At 42.1% G+C, this 17,738-nt stretch overlaps 1 protein-coding gene across 3 annotated transcripts in view; it reads left to right on the top strand.

The window, feature by feature from the left end:
- The first annotated feature begins 1,814 nt into the window (after positions 1-1,814).
- Positions 1,815-17,738, top strand: part of SLC25A48 (solute carrier family 25 member 48) — a 137,434-nt gene continuing 121,510 nt past the window's right edge. The window contains exons 1-2 of one of the 3 annotated variants that reach the window (XM_078776749.1): positions 1,815-2,098; positions 7,696-7,736. In XM_078776749.1, coding sequence (XP_078632875.1) covers positions 2,053-2,098; positions 7,696-7,736 — 87 coding nt within the window. In that variant the 5' untranslated portion in view covers positions 1,815-2,052. The remainder of the gene's footprint in view (positions 2,099-7,695; positions 7,737-17,738) is intronic. The other 2 variants (XM_078776750.1, XM_068114021.2) reach the window with 2 other exon arrangements.

Genomic DNA, 17,738 nt, shown 5'->3' on the forward strand with positions numbered 1-17,738 from the left:
CGAAGGCACCTGACCTTAAAGTTGAAACGTGGATTCGTAATCCTTTCCTTGCTGATATAAACTGTATTAATGACGCACACCTTGCCAGAGATTACCTCATTGCCCTGAGGACAAAGGAAATGATACGACGTGAGTCCAACTCGAAGAGTCTTGGAGAATGTTGGTGTTCCTCGACACAAGCCCACCCTCGTCTGGCAAAGCGAGCTCTGGGAGCTCTGATTCCGTTTGTAACCACAAATCTTTGCGAGTCAGGATTTTCAGCACCTGTTACCATCAAAACGAATAGGAGAAATCGATTGGATATCAAACATCGTTTCGGTTTGGGAGTGGTCCTGAGACGATGGGGGTTTGGGAGTGGTCATGAGAAGATGGGGGTTTGGGAGTGGTCGTGAGAAGATGGGGGTTTGGGAGTGGTCATGAGAAGATGGGGGTTTGGGAGTGGTCATGAGAAGATGGGGGTTTGGGAGTGGTCGTGAGAAGATGGGGGTTTGGGAGTGGTCATGAGAAGATGGGGGTTTGGGAGTGGTCATGAGAAGATGGGGGTTTGGGAGTGGTCATGAGAAGATGGGGGTTTGGGAGTGGTCGTGAGAAGATGGGGGTTTGGGAGTGGTCATGAGAAGATGGGGGTTTGGGAGTGGTCCTGAGAAGATGGGGGTTTGGGAGTGGTCCTGAGAAGATGGGGGTTTGGGAGTGGTCCTGAGAAGATGGGGGACGTGTGTTGACGTGTGTTGCCTTGTCCTGAGAACATGACGTGTGTTGCCTTGTCAAAGACCACTCCCCAATTTCATCTTCTTATTGAAGCCAAACAACAACAGCCTTCTCACTGAAATGTACTTTTGAGCAGAATTGAAGTTTATTTTTTGTTTAATTTGCACAATTTGGATATACTGTATTTCATTTTATTCAGGGAATGATCATTGATTTTTGCATGAAAAAAGTGAGATATGTTCTTTGTAAAGATTGTTTTTTAAATTCTGATTATGACGGTACGTGAAGGAAATAATTTTCCAATGCAATAAAATGTATCCATTGTATGCAAAATGTTGTGTTTATGCGCTTGTGTGCATTTTTCTGGGGAGGGGTCCGTAGCTTTCACCGGATTCTCAAAGGGGTCCATGACTCAAAAAAGGTAAAGAACCCCTGACCTAGAGGTTGCCGGGATCCGAATCCCGACCCAGCAATATATATATAAACTGTCATCCTGATGATTCACAGTCTCTCGGAAGGACGATAAGCTGGGTGTCCCTACGGCCTGGTGTCCGCCAGCTTTAATCGGTGGACGTTAAAGATTCCACGGTGTCATTTACGAAGAGTAGGCAAGTTATCGCCGGCACCAGGGCCACTTTTCGAATTCCTGTCCTAACCACTGCTGGAAAGGCAATGGCAAACCACCCAGTGTAACCGTTTCCAAGAAAATGCCTCGGCAGCAGCAACGTTATATGTATCGGTATTGTACATTATCATTTCAATATTTATATTCTGTATAGAACATAAATTTGTCTCGATAATTTCGCGCAACTTGTTGAATTTAAATTCAGGAATTACGGTTTGCGTTAATATTTCTCAAATTCCACTAAAGAATGAATTCCCATCAATCTTACTCTTCAATGAGTCTGCTCCACTAAAGGAAAGAAAAATTGTTGTCATCCACCGGAGAATAGGTTACATTTTAAAGGTGCATAAACACAAATGTGCACTTCGGGTTATTGGTGCTGATGTCATTGTCTGCGTGACGCGGCCGCAGCACAATAAAAACGTGTACAATAGATCGCACATTCCATTGTCATCGTGCACGGATCCGCTTCCAGCCAATCGCATCGGCCTTGTCCTCCAATAAGTGTCGACCGGCGCGCGAGATCCGGATCCGCCCATTTCGGTTCGCAGAGGAGATCGTGCGCTTCCTTGAGTTTCGCGCTTCCATCGTATCTCCGCAGCTGTGCATTCCCGTGCACCAATTCTCGATTTGCTTATTCATTTTGTTTCGACTCATTCGGCTGTTTCTTCGGTGTCCTGGAAGCCGCAATACTTACGGAACGACAAAACCCCATCCTCATGGAAAATTTCCAGCCAGATGATTTTCTCGCTGGTTGGGTCGGAGGTTCGTCTCGTTCTCCGCCCTCTGTCTCGACCCTCTGTCTCCGCCCCCTTTCCCCGTCCTCTGTCTCCGCCCCCTTTCCCCGTCCTCTGTCTCCGCCCCATTTCTCCGTCCTCTTTCCCCGCCCTCTTTCTCCGTCCTCTGTCTCCGCCCCCTTTCCCCGTCCTCTGTCTCCGCCCCCTTTCTCCGTCCTCTTTCCCCGCCCTCTTTTCGCACGGATTTTAATGGTCCATGGCATGGCTATGTATCGTAATGGTTTATAATGTGCAGTCATTTTATTTTAATGATCATATTTTGTTAATCGAGTCCTGATTACAAACCTGCTCGAACATATTTGGATATTTTTGCCTCCGCCACCAAAGGTGGATGGAGGGTTATGTTTACCTCCGCCACCAAAGGTAGATGGAGGTTATGTTTTCATCCCTGTCTGTCTGTCCGTTTGTGAACAAAATATCTCAAAAGGTTGAGGATGAATTCGGACAAAATTTGGCAAAGATGTAGCGTATGTGACATGGACGAAATGATTAGATTTTTGGTGAAGATCCGGATTCGGATCCGGCTACTAAAAATTTTAAGTGATTCTTCACCATTGGGAGATAGGGCCAAAACGATACATAGCAGGATATCTCAAAACGTTGTGGATGGATTTGGACGAAACTTGGTGGACCGGTTGGGTGTCTGACAAGGACCAATGGATTCGATTTTGGTGAAGATCTGAATATGGATTCGGATATGAGAATTATTTAATTTCTCAAGTGATTCTTCACCATTGAGAGATAGGGCTAAAACCAACATATAGCAGGATATCTCAAAAAGTTGTGCACGGATGACTTTGATAAAATGCGATTCTGTATTGTGATTTTCTGGTCTACTCTGGGATACAAAACTGAAACCGTTCACTTGGCGGAGGTATGCTCTCTGCTGAGTGTCGTTGTAGTTTGTATTGTGATTTACTGAAGACTCCATTCATTTGTGTTTGCTGGTCGACATTTTTACCTTTCGAGGGATTCATAACTATGTATCGGTCTACAGAGTGTTCACATCGAACATGTGCTCGACGGGGTTACCAAATAGGGGCTCCCTGTCAGCTCCTCGTCAAGGGCGGAGCCCGGTAACCCCCGCACCCAATGGAAGCGGCGGACCGGCCCCAGGGGGGTGGAGCCAACCAGCCGAGGGCGTGTCATTCCCCGCTGAGCATAAATGGGCTGCCTTTGCTCATATAATTTTAAAATATTTTGGGACTGTGTGTTTTAACGTAACATAACGCATATCATCGCCTATTGAACAGGATGCACCAAATCCGTGCGGATAATATGAACTGATCTGATCTGTCCCATGATATTGAAGATTGTTGAGGTGCCAAGTCGGCATACCTGTGGGCCAGGTGGTGCCTTCTTAGCCAGATTAGGCAGGAACCATTGGGACTGGCATGCAGTCCTCTTCTCTTCGAAAAGTACTATTGGCATAGGACCTTTAACGTCTTCCAGGGAATGCTCACAAATGGGACACCTGGCTCAAAGTCCCCCAAAACTTGGCCCACTCTTTTCATAAAACGCTCTTTGTATTTAATTACTTGTATTCATTTGCAATTTAAAATATATATATTAAGCGTGATAGCTTTCTAGGTCATGTCATCTCAAATCTCGAAGGGATGAACTTATAAAATGGGTCGTGATTGATGCCCGGATGTCTGTCTGTCCAGTCGTCCGTGTCTGTTAACTTTTTCCGATTTTTGCTTCTCCTCCCTTTATCACCTGGCTGATTGTTCTGAAACTTGACACATTAATACAACACAGTAGCCCGCACAATCGCTCGGGCTTCGACGTTTGGGGGGGGGGATGAAGTTCTCCCAAATCAGCAGAGGTCTGAACTACAACCTCAAAGGATGACCGTCGACCCACTCGGTGCTATTTATTTGTGGTTGAATCTGATTGTACAGTGTGTTTATCATTGCATCAGGATATTCTATTTCCCTTTGTTTTACATTTTTGAAACGATATTCCCGACTATACACGAGTATGTTTGTGGAATAGTAATCCGTCAATTTAATACAAAAAATATCCAGCATTAAGGAAGATGCTATGAAAAAAAGTACAAGGGCACTTGATAGAGTGCGTCATCTCACCTCGCAAGCTCATTCTGAACGAAAAATCCATCATCGTTAACTGAACATGCTCCTATTATGGTCCATACACCCATATCATACATGCACCCTATTATGTCACATACAGTGCATTCAGAAAGTAATCAGACCCCTTCACTTTTTTCACATCTTGTTATGTTGCAGCCTTATGCTGAAATCGTTTAAATTCATTTTTTCCCTCATCAATCTACACTCAATACCCCATAATGACAAAGAGAAAACAGGATTTTAGAAAGTTTTGCAAATTTATCAAACAGAAAAAACTGAAATATCACATTGACATAAGTATTCAGACCCTTAACTCAATACTTAGTTGAAGCACCTTTGGCAGCGATTACAGCCTCGAGTCTTCCTGGGTATGACGCGACAAGCTTTGCACACCTGGATTTGGGGATTTTCTGCCATTCTTCTCTGCAGATCCTCTCAAGCTCTGTCAGGTAGACAGCCATTTTCCGGTCTCTCCAGAGATGTTCGATTGGGTTCAAGTCAGACCTCCGGCTGGGCCACTCAAGGACCTTCACACAGAGTTGTCCTGAAACCACTCTTGCGTTGTCTTGGCTGTGTGCTTAGGGTCATTGTCCTGTTGGAAGGTGAACCTTTGGCCCAGTCTGAGGTCCTGAGCGCTCTGTTTCAGGTTTTCATTAAGGATATCTCTGTACTGTGCTCCGTTCATTGTTCCCTCAACCCTGACCAGTCCCCCAGTCCCTGCTGCTGAAAAACACCCCCACAGTATGATGCTGCCACCACCATGCTTCACGGTTGGGATGGTATTGGACAGGTGCTGAGCGGTGCCTGGTTTCCTCAGACATGACGCTTAGAATTGAGGCCAAACAGTTCAATCTTGGTTTCATCAGACCACAGAATCTTGTTTCTCACAGTCTGAGAGTCCATTAGGTGCTTTTTTGCAAACTCCAAGCGAGCTTTCATGTGACTTTCACTGAGGAGAGGCTTCCGTCTGGCCACTCTGCCATAAAGCCCAGATCGGTGGAGTATTGCAATGATGGTTGTCCTTCTGGAAGTTTCTCCCATCTCCACACAGGATCTCGGGAGCTCAGCCAGAGTGACCATCGGCTTGGTCACCTCTCTTACCAAGGCCCTTCTCCCCCGATTGCTCAGTTTGGCCGGGCGGCCAGCTCTAGGAAGGGTCCTGGTTTTCCGAACGTCTTCCATTTAAGAATTATGGAGGCCACTGTGCTCTTGGGAACCTTCAATGCAGCAGAAATTTTTTTTGTAGGCTCTCCCAGATCTGTGCCTCGACACAATCCTGTCTCTGAGCTCTGCAGGCAGTTCCTTCGACCTCATGGCTTGGTTTTTGCTCTGATGTGCATTGTCAGCTGTGAGACCTTATATAGACAGGTGTGTGCCTTTCCAAATCATGTTCAATCAATTGAATTTGCCACAGGTGGACTCCAATAAAGGTGTAGAAACATCTCAAAGATGATCAGGAGAAATGGGAGGCACCTGAGCTAAATTTCAAGTGTCAGAGCAAAGGGTCTGAATACTTATGTCAATGTGATATTTCAGTTTTTTCTTTTTAATAAATTTGCAAAACTTTCTAAAATCCTGTTTTCTCTGTCATTATGGGGTATTGAGTGTAGATTGATGAGGGAAAAAATGAATTTAAACGATTTCAGTATAAGGCTGCACCATAACAAAATGTGAAAAAAGTGAAGGGGTCTGAATACTTTCTGAATGCACTGTAATTTGCCATTATCCAAAGCTTTATTGATTATTGATTGATTATTAGGATATTTAACAATGTGCACATTAAGGCTGAAATGCATCGATGAAGATGAAAAAAAAATTCAAACTATATTCTGAATGTCGCGTCGATATCTAGTCGTGCATAAAGTTTTGCATCGATCTGTTGAGCAGTTCTGACGAAGATTTTTTTTTTTTTACGTTTTTATTTTCAATTCAATATGGCCACCAGACCATGTGAGTGATAATGTCATCTATATTATAATATGCGAAGGTGATTCTGTCTGTCTGTCTGTCTGGGGTGTGGCTTACTCTGTTTGCAGAGTAGCTCCACCCATTCTTGGAGAGGCTTCATGTAAACAAATATCCACCATTTTATTAACTCGAATAGCTTTGAGGCCTGTTTAGTTAGGCCCGTGCTGTCTTTCTCTCTCACACAGGTTTATTTCAACTCAAATTCGAGATATCATTTCATTTTTAACAGTCGCTAACATAGTTTTAGACTCGGTTGAAAAAAACCGGGAAGAGAATCCGATGAAAGTTTCCGTTTATAGAACGAAATGAATCCTCAAAGGCCTGTAAAATAAAGCCCATTCATTGAGTCACCCTCACGATTTTATATCAAATTCACCATCTGATTTAATTTTTATCAATTGCTTTAGACTCGGTGTCAGAAATAATTGAGAACATTCACGCACACACGGGAAAATGCAGAGATATATATTTTTTAATCGCGCCACGATGATACACGAAAATACACCGCCTAAAATAACAGTCGGGGAAAATGACGACATATATTAAAAATTCGCTTTTTCTTTTCCGTTAAGATATATTACTTTTACCGTTTGATGACAGTCGTCACAAAAACGTCAACAATGATGCCGACATATATTTCTTCGTTCTTATTTCATTCAACATTATTATCCGGAAGTAAAGGTTCACGTGTTCATTTCACGTGTGAAAAAACAAACTCCATTTCACGTGTGCATGGACGTGTAATTCACATTTGTAAAATATATAAATTAACAGACGGGAAATTGCTGAGAGATATTTCTTCGTTTTTATTTTATTAGTTACGAGCAGAAGTACCCGGCGTTGCCGGGCGGGGGAAAGAGGAGGGAGGAGGGAGGAGGGAGGATGGCGGTTGGAGGAGGGGAGGGGCACGTACACTTTAAACCTTTTCTATACATGTGGGATATATACATGTGCCGGGTGTGTGTGTGTGCATATATATATATATATATATATATATATATATATATATATATATATATATGTGTGTGTGTGTGTATATATTATATATATATATATATCTATATATACGAGTATATGTGTGTGTGTCTGCATGCGTGTACGTGTGTGTGTGTGGGTGGATGTATATGTGTATACATGCGCATATATATATATATGTGTGTGTGTGTGTGTCTGTGAATAAGAGAGACAAAATTGTGAGGACCAGAAATGAAAAAACCAGATGTGTATGCATGTATGTGTGTGGGTGTACGTGTGTGTGTGTGTGTGGGTGTGCACGCACATGCATTCACATGTTATCAGAAGTAAATACATTGTGTAGATTACATCATTTGTGCATCTGATAAATTGCCAGTAACCATTTTGTGAAACTGAATGTGCAGGTGCACCACTAACTCAATATGTCGAAATGTCACACACGTCCATGCCCGTGGGATTCCCACGGGTGACCCCACTAGTCTTACTATAATTCACCAAGTGTCTGTCTGTCTGTGTCTGTTCCCAGGTACCGAAAAAACAGCTGAACCGATCACAACGAAATTTTGGGTGGGTAAACCTGGGACCCCCTGGAGTAAAATAGGCGATATTGTTTTTTCCAATTTGTCCAATTTTCCAGTTTTTCCAAACACGGTGGAATAATATTTACCGATATAAACAGTGATGTGGCTTTTATTGAAATTCTACAAATACTGTTTAGATTTTGATGATTTGCGTGTGATATGATTTAACGGATGTTTATATAAATCGTTTAAAATTAAAAAAGCCTTCAATTTCTGATATTTTACCTTTTCATTTGGGCCTCCCAAGTGAAGCCCCGCCCAAAGGGCGCGTACCGTTGCTAGTAAATGTAATTCTTCACTCGTATCAGGTCGTAGATCAGATACACAGTCACGTGAAAAAGTAAGTACACCCCGTGTAAAGTTTTGACTTTTTCAACATATTTAAACATACAGCTATTTGATCTTCATTTCAACAATATTGATAGATAAAGGTGATATAATATAACAAATATCATGAAACATTTACATTTTGTAGTCCATTGTATAATTTAAATAAACATAAATGCAAATTTCGCATGTGGAAAAAGTAAGTACACCCCTACATTTATCACTACTTCAAATACCTAAAATTAGAATCAGGTGCACCAGGTCAGGTGCAAATGATTAGAACATAGTTAGAGAGGATCTTGGAGGAACCTGTCTTATTTAAACCTCAGACATTTAGTTTAGTTTGCTCTTTGTTGTTGAAGTGTGCGGCGTCACAATGCCTAGATCAAAAGAGCTCTCTGAGGACTTCAGAAAGAAGGTTATTGATGCCTACGAGTCTGGGAAAGGATTTAAAAGATCTCCAAACAATTTGAAATCAATCATTCGACTGTCTGGAAGATCATCTACAAGTGGAGAAGATTCCAAACAACTGCGAACTTGTTCAGGCCAGGTCGCCCCAGCAAGTTCAGCCCGAAAGCAGACCGCAAGATGCTAAAATAAGTCTCTAAGAACCCCAGAATGTCAGCACGGGACCTACAGGTAGCTCTTGCCACTGTTGATGCCAAAGTGCACGAGTCTACCATTAGAAAGAGGCTGCACAAAATTGATCTACATGGGAGGTGTGCCAGGAGGAAACCTTTGCTGTCCAGAAAGAACATCAGGGCAAGACTAAAGTTTGTCAATGAACACCTAGGCAAAGACCAGCACTTCTGGAACAATGTGCTCTGGACAGATGAGTGAAAGGTAGAGCTATTTGGCCACAGTACCAGAAGACATGTTTGGCGAAAACCAAAGACAGCATTTGACCACAAAAACCTGATACCAACTGTAAAGCATGGTGGTGGAAATATTATGGTTTGGGGCAGCTTTGCTGCATCAGGGCCTGGGCAGCTCACCATAATATAATCCACTATGAATTCTTCATTGTACCAGAGGGTGCTTGAGGATAATGTGATGCCATCTGTCGGAAAGTTGAAGCTCAACCGAAGGTGGACCTTGCAACATGACAATGACCCTAAACATACCAGTAAATCCACCAAGGAATGGCTGAAAAGAAAGAAATGGAGGGTTCTGGAATGGCCAAGTCAAAGCCCGGATCTTAATCCCATCGAGATGTTGTGGGGGATTTGAAACGAGCTGTGCATGCAAGAAACCCCTCAAACATCGCATCGGTGAAAGAATTCTACATGGAGGAGTGGGCAAAAATTTCTCCCAGTCGATGTCAGAGACTGGTAGACAATTATTGTTAGATTATTGTTAGATTATTGTTATTGTAGACAATTTGCATTTATAGTTACTAGGGCATTGCCCGTACTATATCTATATCTAAAATTATATCCCCCCCCTCTATTTACATGAAATGGTTTGGTCCAAAGCGAACGGCTTCCGGAGTTTGGTAAAGAAATCGCCATCGCGTGCACAAACGCGCAGGAAAGCGAATGAATCGCAAATTCGTTTTTATTAGTTTTAAAACTTTATTAAAACATAGTTTAACGCCAACATAGTTTGCAAACGTGAAATAAATGAATACGCTCTCAAATGTGCCATCCGAGGCAGAGTGTGTCCGCCACGTTAGGCACACGCGATAGTTCGCTGCTCTCTGATTGGTTGAATCGTTTTTTGGACATAGCTCGGTAAGTAATTGTCCGATTAATATGAAACCTTGAAAAGGCACATCCTCGGGTCCCCAGCAATATACCTGGCAAGTTAAAAGTATATCGGACCCGTGGTTGTCGAGAAACAGCGGTCACAGACAAACGTACAAACGTACAGACAGAGATTACTGGAATTATAGATAGATAAGAAACACATACTTGAGGTTGTTTCTGCCAAAGGGGGCAATACCACCTATTGGAGCCAAGGGTGTACTTACTTTTTCCACATGCGAAATTTGCATTTATGTGTATTTAAATTATAAAATGGACTACAAAATGTAAATGTTTCATGATATTTGTTATATTATATTACCTTTATCTATCAATATTGTTGAAAAGAGGATCAAATAGCTGTATGTTGAAATATGTTGAAAAAGTCAAAACTTTACATGGGGTGTACTTACTTTTTCACGTGACTGTATGAAGTTCCAGATGTTTTAGATAAGGATTTTGAATCCACCAGTTGTGGCTGGAATAGCACTACACCAATGACACCACTGTTATCACCCGATATACCCCATGGGGAGTTGACATATGCCAAGTTTCAAATTTTATCACTGACCGGTTTCCAGGGAAGATGTCCAATTTTTTAAATCCAATATGGCTGCCATATCATGCGATCTATTACACCAGAGTTATCAATAAAATATTCTCTATGGGGAGTCCTTCCTATGTTTAACATTTTACATTGACCAGACAAGCGGTTTCAGAGAAAATAAATTCAAGTGAAAATATATAGATATAGACATGTGGAGAGACGTATAGACAGGCACGGGCGTTACAATAGTCTCTCAATCTCTTAGGGGTGAAATTAATAAACTATTCCAATAATTGTTTATCCAGAAAGGAATGTGGAACAACATTAAAAATATTGTTGTGGTTGGACCAGTTGGCTGGTTCTAATCCATTGAGTTAACTCAATGGTAGTAACAGTCAACTATTTTTGAATGCCTCCCCCACCCACCCCCTCCCCCACCGCCCCCATGCCAGATCTCGTGTCCAAGTGCCACCCCACCATGCAGATTAGGGGCACGGAATCAGTCAAGCATTAACCAATTAGTACCACAGTCTCGTAACCAATCAGGCCGAGCATACTTGAGATGAGTGGCACTGTCCAGGTGTGTGGTGTTTAGTGCCAAAGTCAATTAATCTCTCAACGTTCTTTTCCTTAATCACCAGTGAAGACTCTGACAGCTAGAATTCACTCCCAAAACCAGGTATGTTTAATTCAACCATGCATGGGGTAGGGGTGGGAGGGGGAAGGAGGAAGGTGAGGAAACAAAAGGAAGCAAACAATCAATGATGTATACCGTTTAACCCGCTACCGAATATGCGCCCACGAAACAACAAACGTTCAGAGATTCCTTAAACAAATATGACTTTGGGCACACAGACACACCACAGGAGATAGACATTATAGGTGATAGGACTGAAATTGTGGGGACACATCAAGTCCCAAGTGGTGACCTGGGCAGGCAATGAACAGTTCCCAGCCATAGACAAGAACTGGCGCAAGGGGGAGAATGGGCACGGCTTGCTGTGTGGGGGCGTGCCAGATGCTGTGCAACAAAAGGCTTTGTTCCGAGAGAAACTCCGATGCAGCTTATGTGCAGGCTCCTGCTGTGAACTCGTTGTGTATCTGCTCATTGCCCACCCCCCCTTTCTGTGTGTGCTTTTATCACCTCTAGCCCCCGACTCCCACCATGACAACACACGCCCCTCCCCTCACTCACTATTGGACTGATGGGCCCATCATTGACCCTTCCCCTCGGTGGCTATCAACTCAGGCTGCCAATAGCTTGGATTGTAACTGCAATTTTCTTTTTGTGCCCAGCTAGCGCCACAAGGCCTAGCGAAACCTATTAAGGAACATTTAGGACAGATTACAGAGGAAGAACTTTAAAAATTGGTCAAAAAGGGATAATAATTTTCGATAGACACTAGGAGAGGGAGACATCGTCCAGCTATTACATAAGCGATGCATTTCTTGTATCACAATTAATTACGTCACTCTTATGCTATTACATTCACGAAGGATATACCTGCGCTATACTAAGCATTATTAATGCCTAAGGGCCATTTCCACAACAGTATAAAATTGTATTGCTGCAGGAATTATATAAAACAGCTCTCCTTACCCACCCCCCTCTCTCCTCCCTCATCTTATTCTTCCTCTCCCTCTTCTTTAATGGTATGGACTTCATACATCTGGGGCTTTTGCTCAAACCTGACTGATCTCTCCATACAGGTTGCTTCTGACAAACCAGACATAATATGCTTAACAGAAACCTTCTTCCTTCAAGACATCTCTGACTGCTTGGTATCTCCCTGGTTACTTCGTCCTCCGGTATGATAGATCCGAGCCTCGTCCTGGTGTAGGAGTTGCTATCTTTATCAAACACTCTCTTCCTCACTCTCCCTGCACTGCCTTCTCTCCACCACAACCCCAGGAGTACCTCTGGCTACGGCTACCTCTCCGCTCCCACCTCTTGTTTATGTGTTATACCGTCCACCAAACGGTGATGACTCCATTTACATGTCACTCTCTGACCAACTTCTATCCACTCAACCCAACTCTCTCTTCCTCATATGTGACGATTTCAGTTGTCATTATGCCAGCTGGCTTGGTGTGGGTACCTCTCGCACCAGCCATGACACCTCAGCAAAGGACTTCTGTGACTCATCGGGACTGACACAATCTGTCAATTCCCTGACCCGGATCTCAGTCAACGGTACATCATCTCTACTGGATTTGGTCATGACAAACTTCCCTGCAAATGTCTGCTGTTCTTCTTCTGCTCTAATTGAAATGTAATTAGTGATGTTGAAATCTTCTTATGACCCTCTCCTGAACAGTGCTTCTCTACCACTTTATGTCTGACTTCTTTGGAAGGCTCCTTGGTTTTAATGTTTGTCTTGTTGGTTGACCAAGTGAGTTGCACCTTAAAACTCCTTAGACCGATGGGAGAGCTTAATTTATAATTTAAACCACTGATTACATACAGGTGAAACCTATTACACTTATTTTGTAACCTTTCAAGCAAATAATTTGCTCCTGAAGGGGTTTGGGGGTTAATTAGACAAAGGGTTTGAATACTGATACAACTGCGAATCTTCGGATTGTTCTTTTTTAATCTAACTTATTCATGTTCGGTGACAAGAACTAGCCGATTAGATTTTGGTACAGGTTCGGATCCTGATGCGGCCTATCGGTAGGATGCAAAACGTAAACTGTCCAGCCTGGCGGAGGTATGCAATCTGCCAAGTGCCGTTCTAGTTTCTTATGAGTTACCATTGTTGAGACATCTAAGGAAAAAAAAAAAGTTGGACTTTGAGGGATATTTTTAATGTGTCTCCCTGGAGAACGTTTTGAACACCACATGGGATAAGAATTGTATTTATATCATTATTGCACCAATTTCATTTTTTACCTCCGCCACCGAAGGTGGACACAGGTTATGTTTTCACCCCTGTGTCCTTGTTTGCTGTGAGCAGGATATCTCAAAAATGTTTGGACGGATTTGGACGAAACTTGTTGGACAGGTTGCGTGTGCCACAAGGACCAATTGCTTCGCTTTTGATGAAGATATGGATCTAAAACATCCATTATTGTAAGCAACGTTTGTTTCAACGATTTGTGAAGCAAACACAATGATTTAGACAACATGTATAGTAGCTGGTAGCACATCCTTCAGCATCACTTAATGCTTCAACTCATGAAGGCAGAGAATCATGCAAGAGCTGAAATCAAATCTTTTGCACCTTTGGCAAAAAATGCGGCTCAGACTATCCCACAGAATATCACTGATTCGACAGAATTATCCAATGTGCCTGATTCTGCCTTGGCGTTCCTAGTGAGTTAGACTCTGATTTTCTTCTTTTTACGGCGTAGCCCATAGGGCAGAGCCGTCTAGAACAGTGTTTGTCCGTCTATGTATGTATGTCCCCTCAAACGTATACCACACAGGGTGATGTGATTATGTCTGATGTCATTACGGCGTACAACAGCTGACTCTCCACACTCCGCCATTTTTTTTTATATGCCGTTCATGCCGAACTTATCGTCGAACCTGTCATATCACAATCGCCATATGCCCTACCTTAACGTTTTTTATTCAGTGTGAAACACAAACAAACCGATTGTTAAAATGATCATCAAATATCGAAAGTTACGTCTCTTTCAACAAAACGGTACCAAAACGGTGCGTATAGGCCTTCAGGGCTTCGGCGTTATGACTCACCTTCCACTTCGGACAAATTAAGCCCAGGTTTCTTAATACAGTAGTTTATCGTTTCAGTAGTATCGTTTTTGTAATAGTAAGAATAATAATATAGTAAATATAACCATAACACTTTAATCCCAATGTCGTGAATGGAAAGTTGATGGATTGAAGTGGTGTAAAAGCGGAGTGTAAGGAATTCACATCGGTTTTCTTTAAATAAAATAATTTTCGTAATAATAACGTAACGTTATTATTATAGTAAATCTAATCGTAACACTAATGCTTTTGTAATGACTGCAACGTTACTGGAGGTTAAATATATATCTCATATGTATATTAAAGTACCGTAAAATGGGTTGAATAGGGACAGCAAGGTGAATAGGGACACAAACTGAAAAAAGTTCGGAAACCTTTTTCGCTGAAAATTGATAACCATACTGATTTGTTGATATTTGGGTTGAAAGTGTTCTCTTGTTTTTTTAAAAAGCAACTTATAGTCACTATTAACCCCATATATGGGTTAAATAGGAATAAATAGGATTTTTATGGCTGTCCGTATTCACCCCATTTTACGGGTGAATAGGGACAGTCACTAATGCAAAAAAATTATAATCATAAAATAGGGACAGTTTGGAGAAACTTTTTATCCCCTATTTTTTTTTCATTGGCACCGTGGTTTATATTATGGGTGCATATTATGTGCATCCATCTGAGCTATCAATTTAGCAATAAGTTGGAAACTCAGGGTTTTGTTTTTTTGTTTTTTGTGACTGTCCCTATTCACCCGTAAAACGGGGTGAATACGGACAGCCATAAAAATCCCATTTATTCCTATTTAGCCCATATATGTGGTTAATAGGGACTATAAGTTGCTTTTTAAAAAAACAAGAGAACACTTTCAACCCAAATATAAACAAATCAGTATGGTTATCAATTTTCAGCGAAAAAAGTTTCCAAACTTTTTTTCAGTTTGTGTCCCTATTCACCTTGCTGTCCCTATTCACCCCATTTCACGGTAGCGGCAGTTTTGTGTCCGGCCGTCATGCCATGTCATTACGTATATGATGTCATTATGGCGTAAACACCTGCTCACTTTGAGGACGGCAGGAAAGGTCATTCGTCTTTGGGGTATATAGATTACAGTCTCTTTATGGTCAGGTTTCAAGAACATTGGGTGTGTGTTCATTTACCAAGTTTCTTGTGGAGAGATCGCCAAGTGGTTTAAGCATTCGAGCAAGCACTCCATTCAAAACCCTTAAGGAACGGCTGGCTTAGCAAGCGCTAGCTAGCTGCTTGTGGATTGAGCACACCTCCAACCCTTGTGGGGTATATAGATTACAGTAGATCTTTGCTCAGTTCTGAAAGTAAAGCTTACCTCATGGATGTCGAGATTCCTCCAAATTTCTTTGTTTCATGTTATAAACAGCATTAGCGACTGTTTAAAAAGCTAATCGTATGTGTTTGTGGTTTATAATATTTTACAAGCATGGCTATGCCGCTGTTGGACTTTTGGTCTTGTTTTGTTATACATTATCTAAAAGAGGTGAGAGTTGGGGGAAAATCATAATAACCTGGAAATAGGGAAGTACATGGGAATGAGGTCATTAGGGGTTGAAGTTATCATGGGGATGGATGGAATCTTGAGCAATGTTGAAGCTTTCTTGATAAAAAAATAAATAATGAGCTGGCTTGAAGCTCTTCTTTTTGGAGAAATGATCTGAAATGGTGTTGTACAGTTATCTTGAAGCTCTGTAGGGAATAATGCGACTGAACAGACTGGGGAAGTTGGTTCCACAGATGAGAGAGTAGAGTGAGAACCTGGATTTGGGGAATTTAACAAGAAGCTTACTGGCAGACTATGTGTGCCCTGCAGAAACCTGGGGAAGGTCAAAAGAGGGCAAAGGGTGCAAGAGAAAAAAGGAGGCGGAAAAATAGAGAGTCCATTAATGGGCATGTTTTGCAGACTATAAAGCCCTCATAAGTGAGCAAAGTTTACAAAAGCAAAGTTATTCATTTGTGAAATGAACAACTTACTATTGTACACTTTGGTCGCTATGGAGAAATTCCTGTGATTGGAAGTTGTTTTTTTTTCTTTCTTCATTACATGACCATGTGGTTGACCATGCAGCGTGCATACATTGGAAGCTTGGAACAACTTTGTTATATCGTCTGCTGTGATTCTTGGTTTCAAACGACATTCCAAAATCAATACAAAATAAAGAACTGTGTTGTTTAAACAGTCCATAGATTCCTGTTTTGTTTTATCTCTGGGGTGGGAAGGAGAGAGTGGGGTGGGAAGGAGAGAGAGGTGGGGTGGGAAGGAGAGAGAGATGGGTGGGAGATAGAGATGGGTGGGGGTGTGTGAGAGAGAGAGCGCGAGTTGGGTGGGGAAGAGCGAGAGAGAGGGGGGTGGGAAAGACTTTACTTTTGAGTTCTTTCATTACAAAAATACAAAAAGTAATAATATACATGTTTTACAATCAAATCAATAAATGCCAACAAAAAGAAGAACCACCCAATGATTATCAAATAAAAGAAACATAATCAGCATCTCATAACAGTATTTTCAATTCGTTTTCTTCAACCTCACAAAAACCACCGACACACCAAGTATCAATAAAGTTTTGAAGATTTCCGGCCTCGTTGGAAAAGGTAAACTCAAGCTTCAATCTTGCTGAGACCAATGCATTAAAAGACAACATGATATTACAGTGCTCTGTCGGTTTTCCAGATAGTTTATCTTTTCTTGTTAAATAAACAGCAAGTTTCGCAGTTGCTATTAGGAAACTAAACAGTTTAGATACAGGATCTTGTTTAGGAGCAAAGCAAAAGATGAAATTTCTCAAAGAAAAAGTAATGTGCATTTTGTGTGCAATATAATTCAACCAATGAAACAAAGGAAATAATCGTACACAGTCTATGAATGCATGAAACAAGTCTTCATTGACTGCACAGAAGGGACAACAAACAGATACAGGAGAAAAATGTCTAATAAACGTGTTTGAGGGAACAATCCAGTGGGCCAAACACCACTGGAGATCACCTGTTCTTTTTGATATGGGCTCACTATACATGGCTTTCCAGATAGGTTCGGAGGGGGGTCCTCCGGGTAATAATCCTTTCCATCGGGTAACCCCATTTAACGAAGGGTTCCCATGTAACAATTTAAGGCACATCTTATAGATGCCTGGTGTTGGCTTAGCGGTTAGGGTGCCGGCATGGGATCCTAGGATCCTGGGTTCGAATCCCGGTCGATTGCTGAATTAACGCCAGGGGGGATGACTCACTTGACTCAGCCTGTCATCCTTCCGAGGTCGGCAAATTGAGTACCAGCTTGCTAGGATGAATGACCACGGTGTGTACCCCGATTTAGAATAGGTACACCGTATCCCTGCACATCGTAAGAGCGTGACCAAGGGTTGGCGTCAGGGAGGGCATCTGGCCATAAAAACATTGCCTCAAACAGGGAACCATGATTGTCATGGGGCCCGCAAGGCTAACCCCCACTCTAGCGGGGAAAATGGCCTTTAAACGATCATTCATTCATATTCATTATTTTATAGATGCCCAAGATGCCCTTGCTGTCCATAGTCTGGAAAAGCTTTGACTCATCACTAACAGGGGGCAAATCATTTTGAATGGGTTCAACAATCAATTTAGGCACTTTTGGCTCATTCAAATCTT

This window comes from Myxine glutinosa, chromosome 4 (assembly GCF_964187855.1).
Source record: "Myxine glutinosa chromosome 4, kmMyxGlut1.1, whole genome shotgun sequence".
NCBI lineage: Eukaryota > Metazoa > Chordata > Myxini > Myxiniformes > Myxinidae > Myxine > Myxine glutinosa.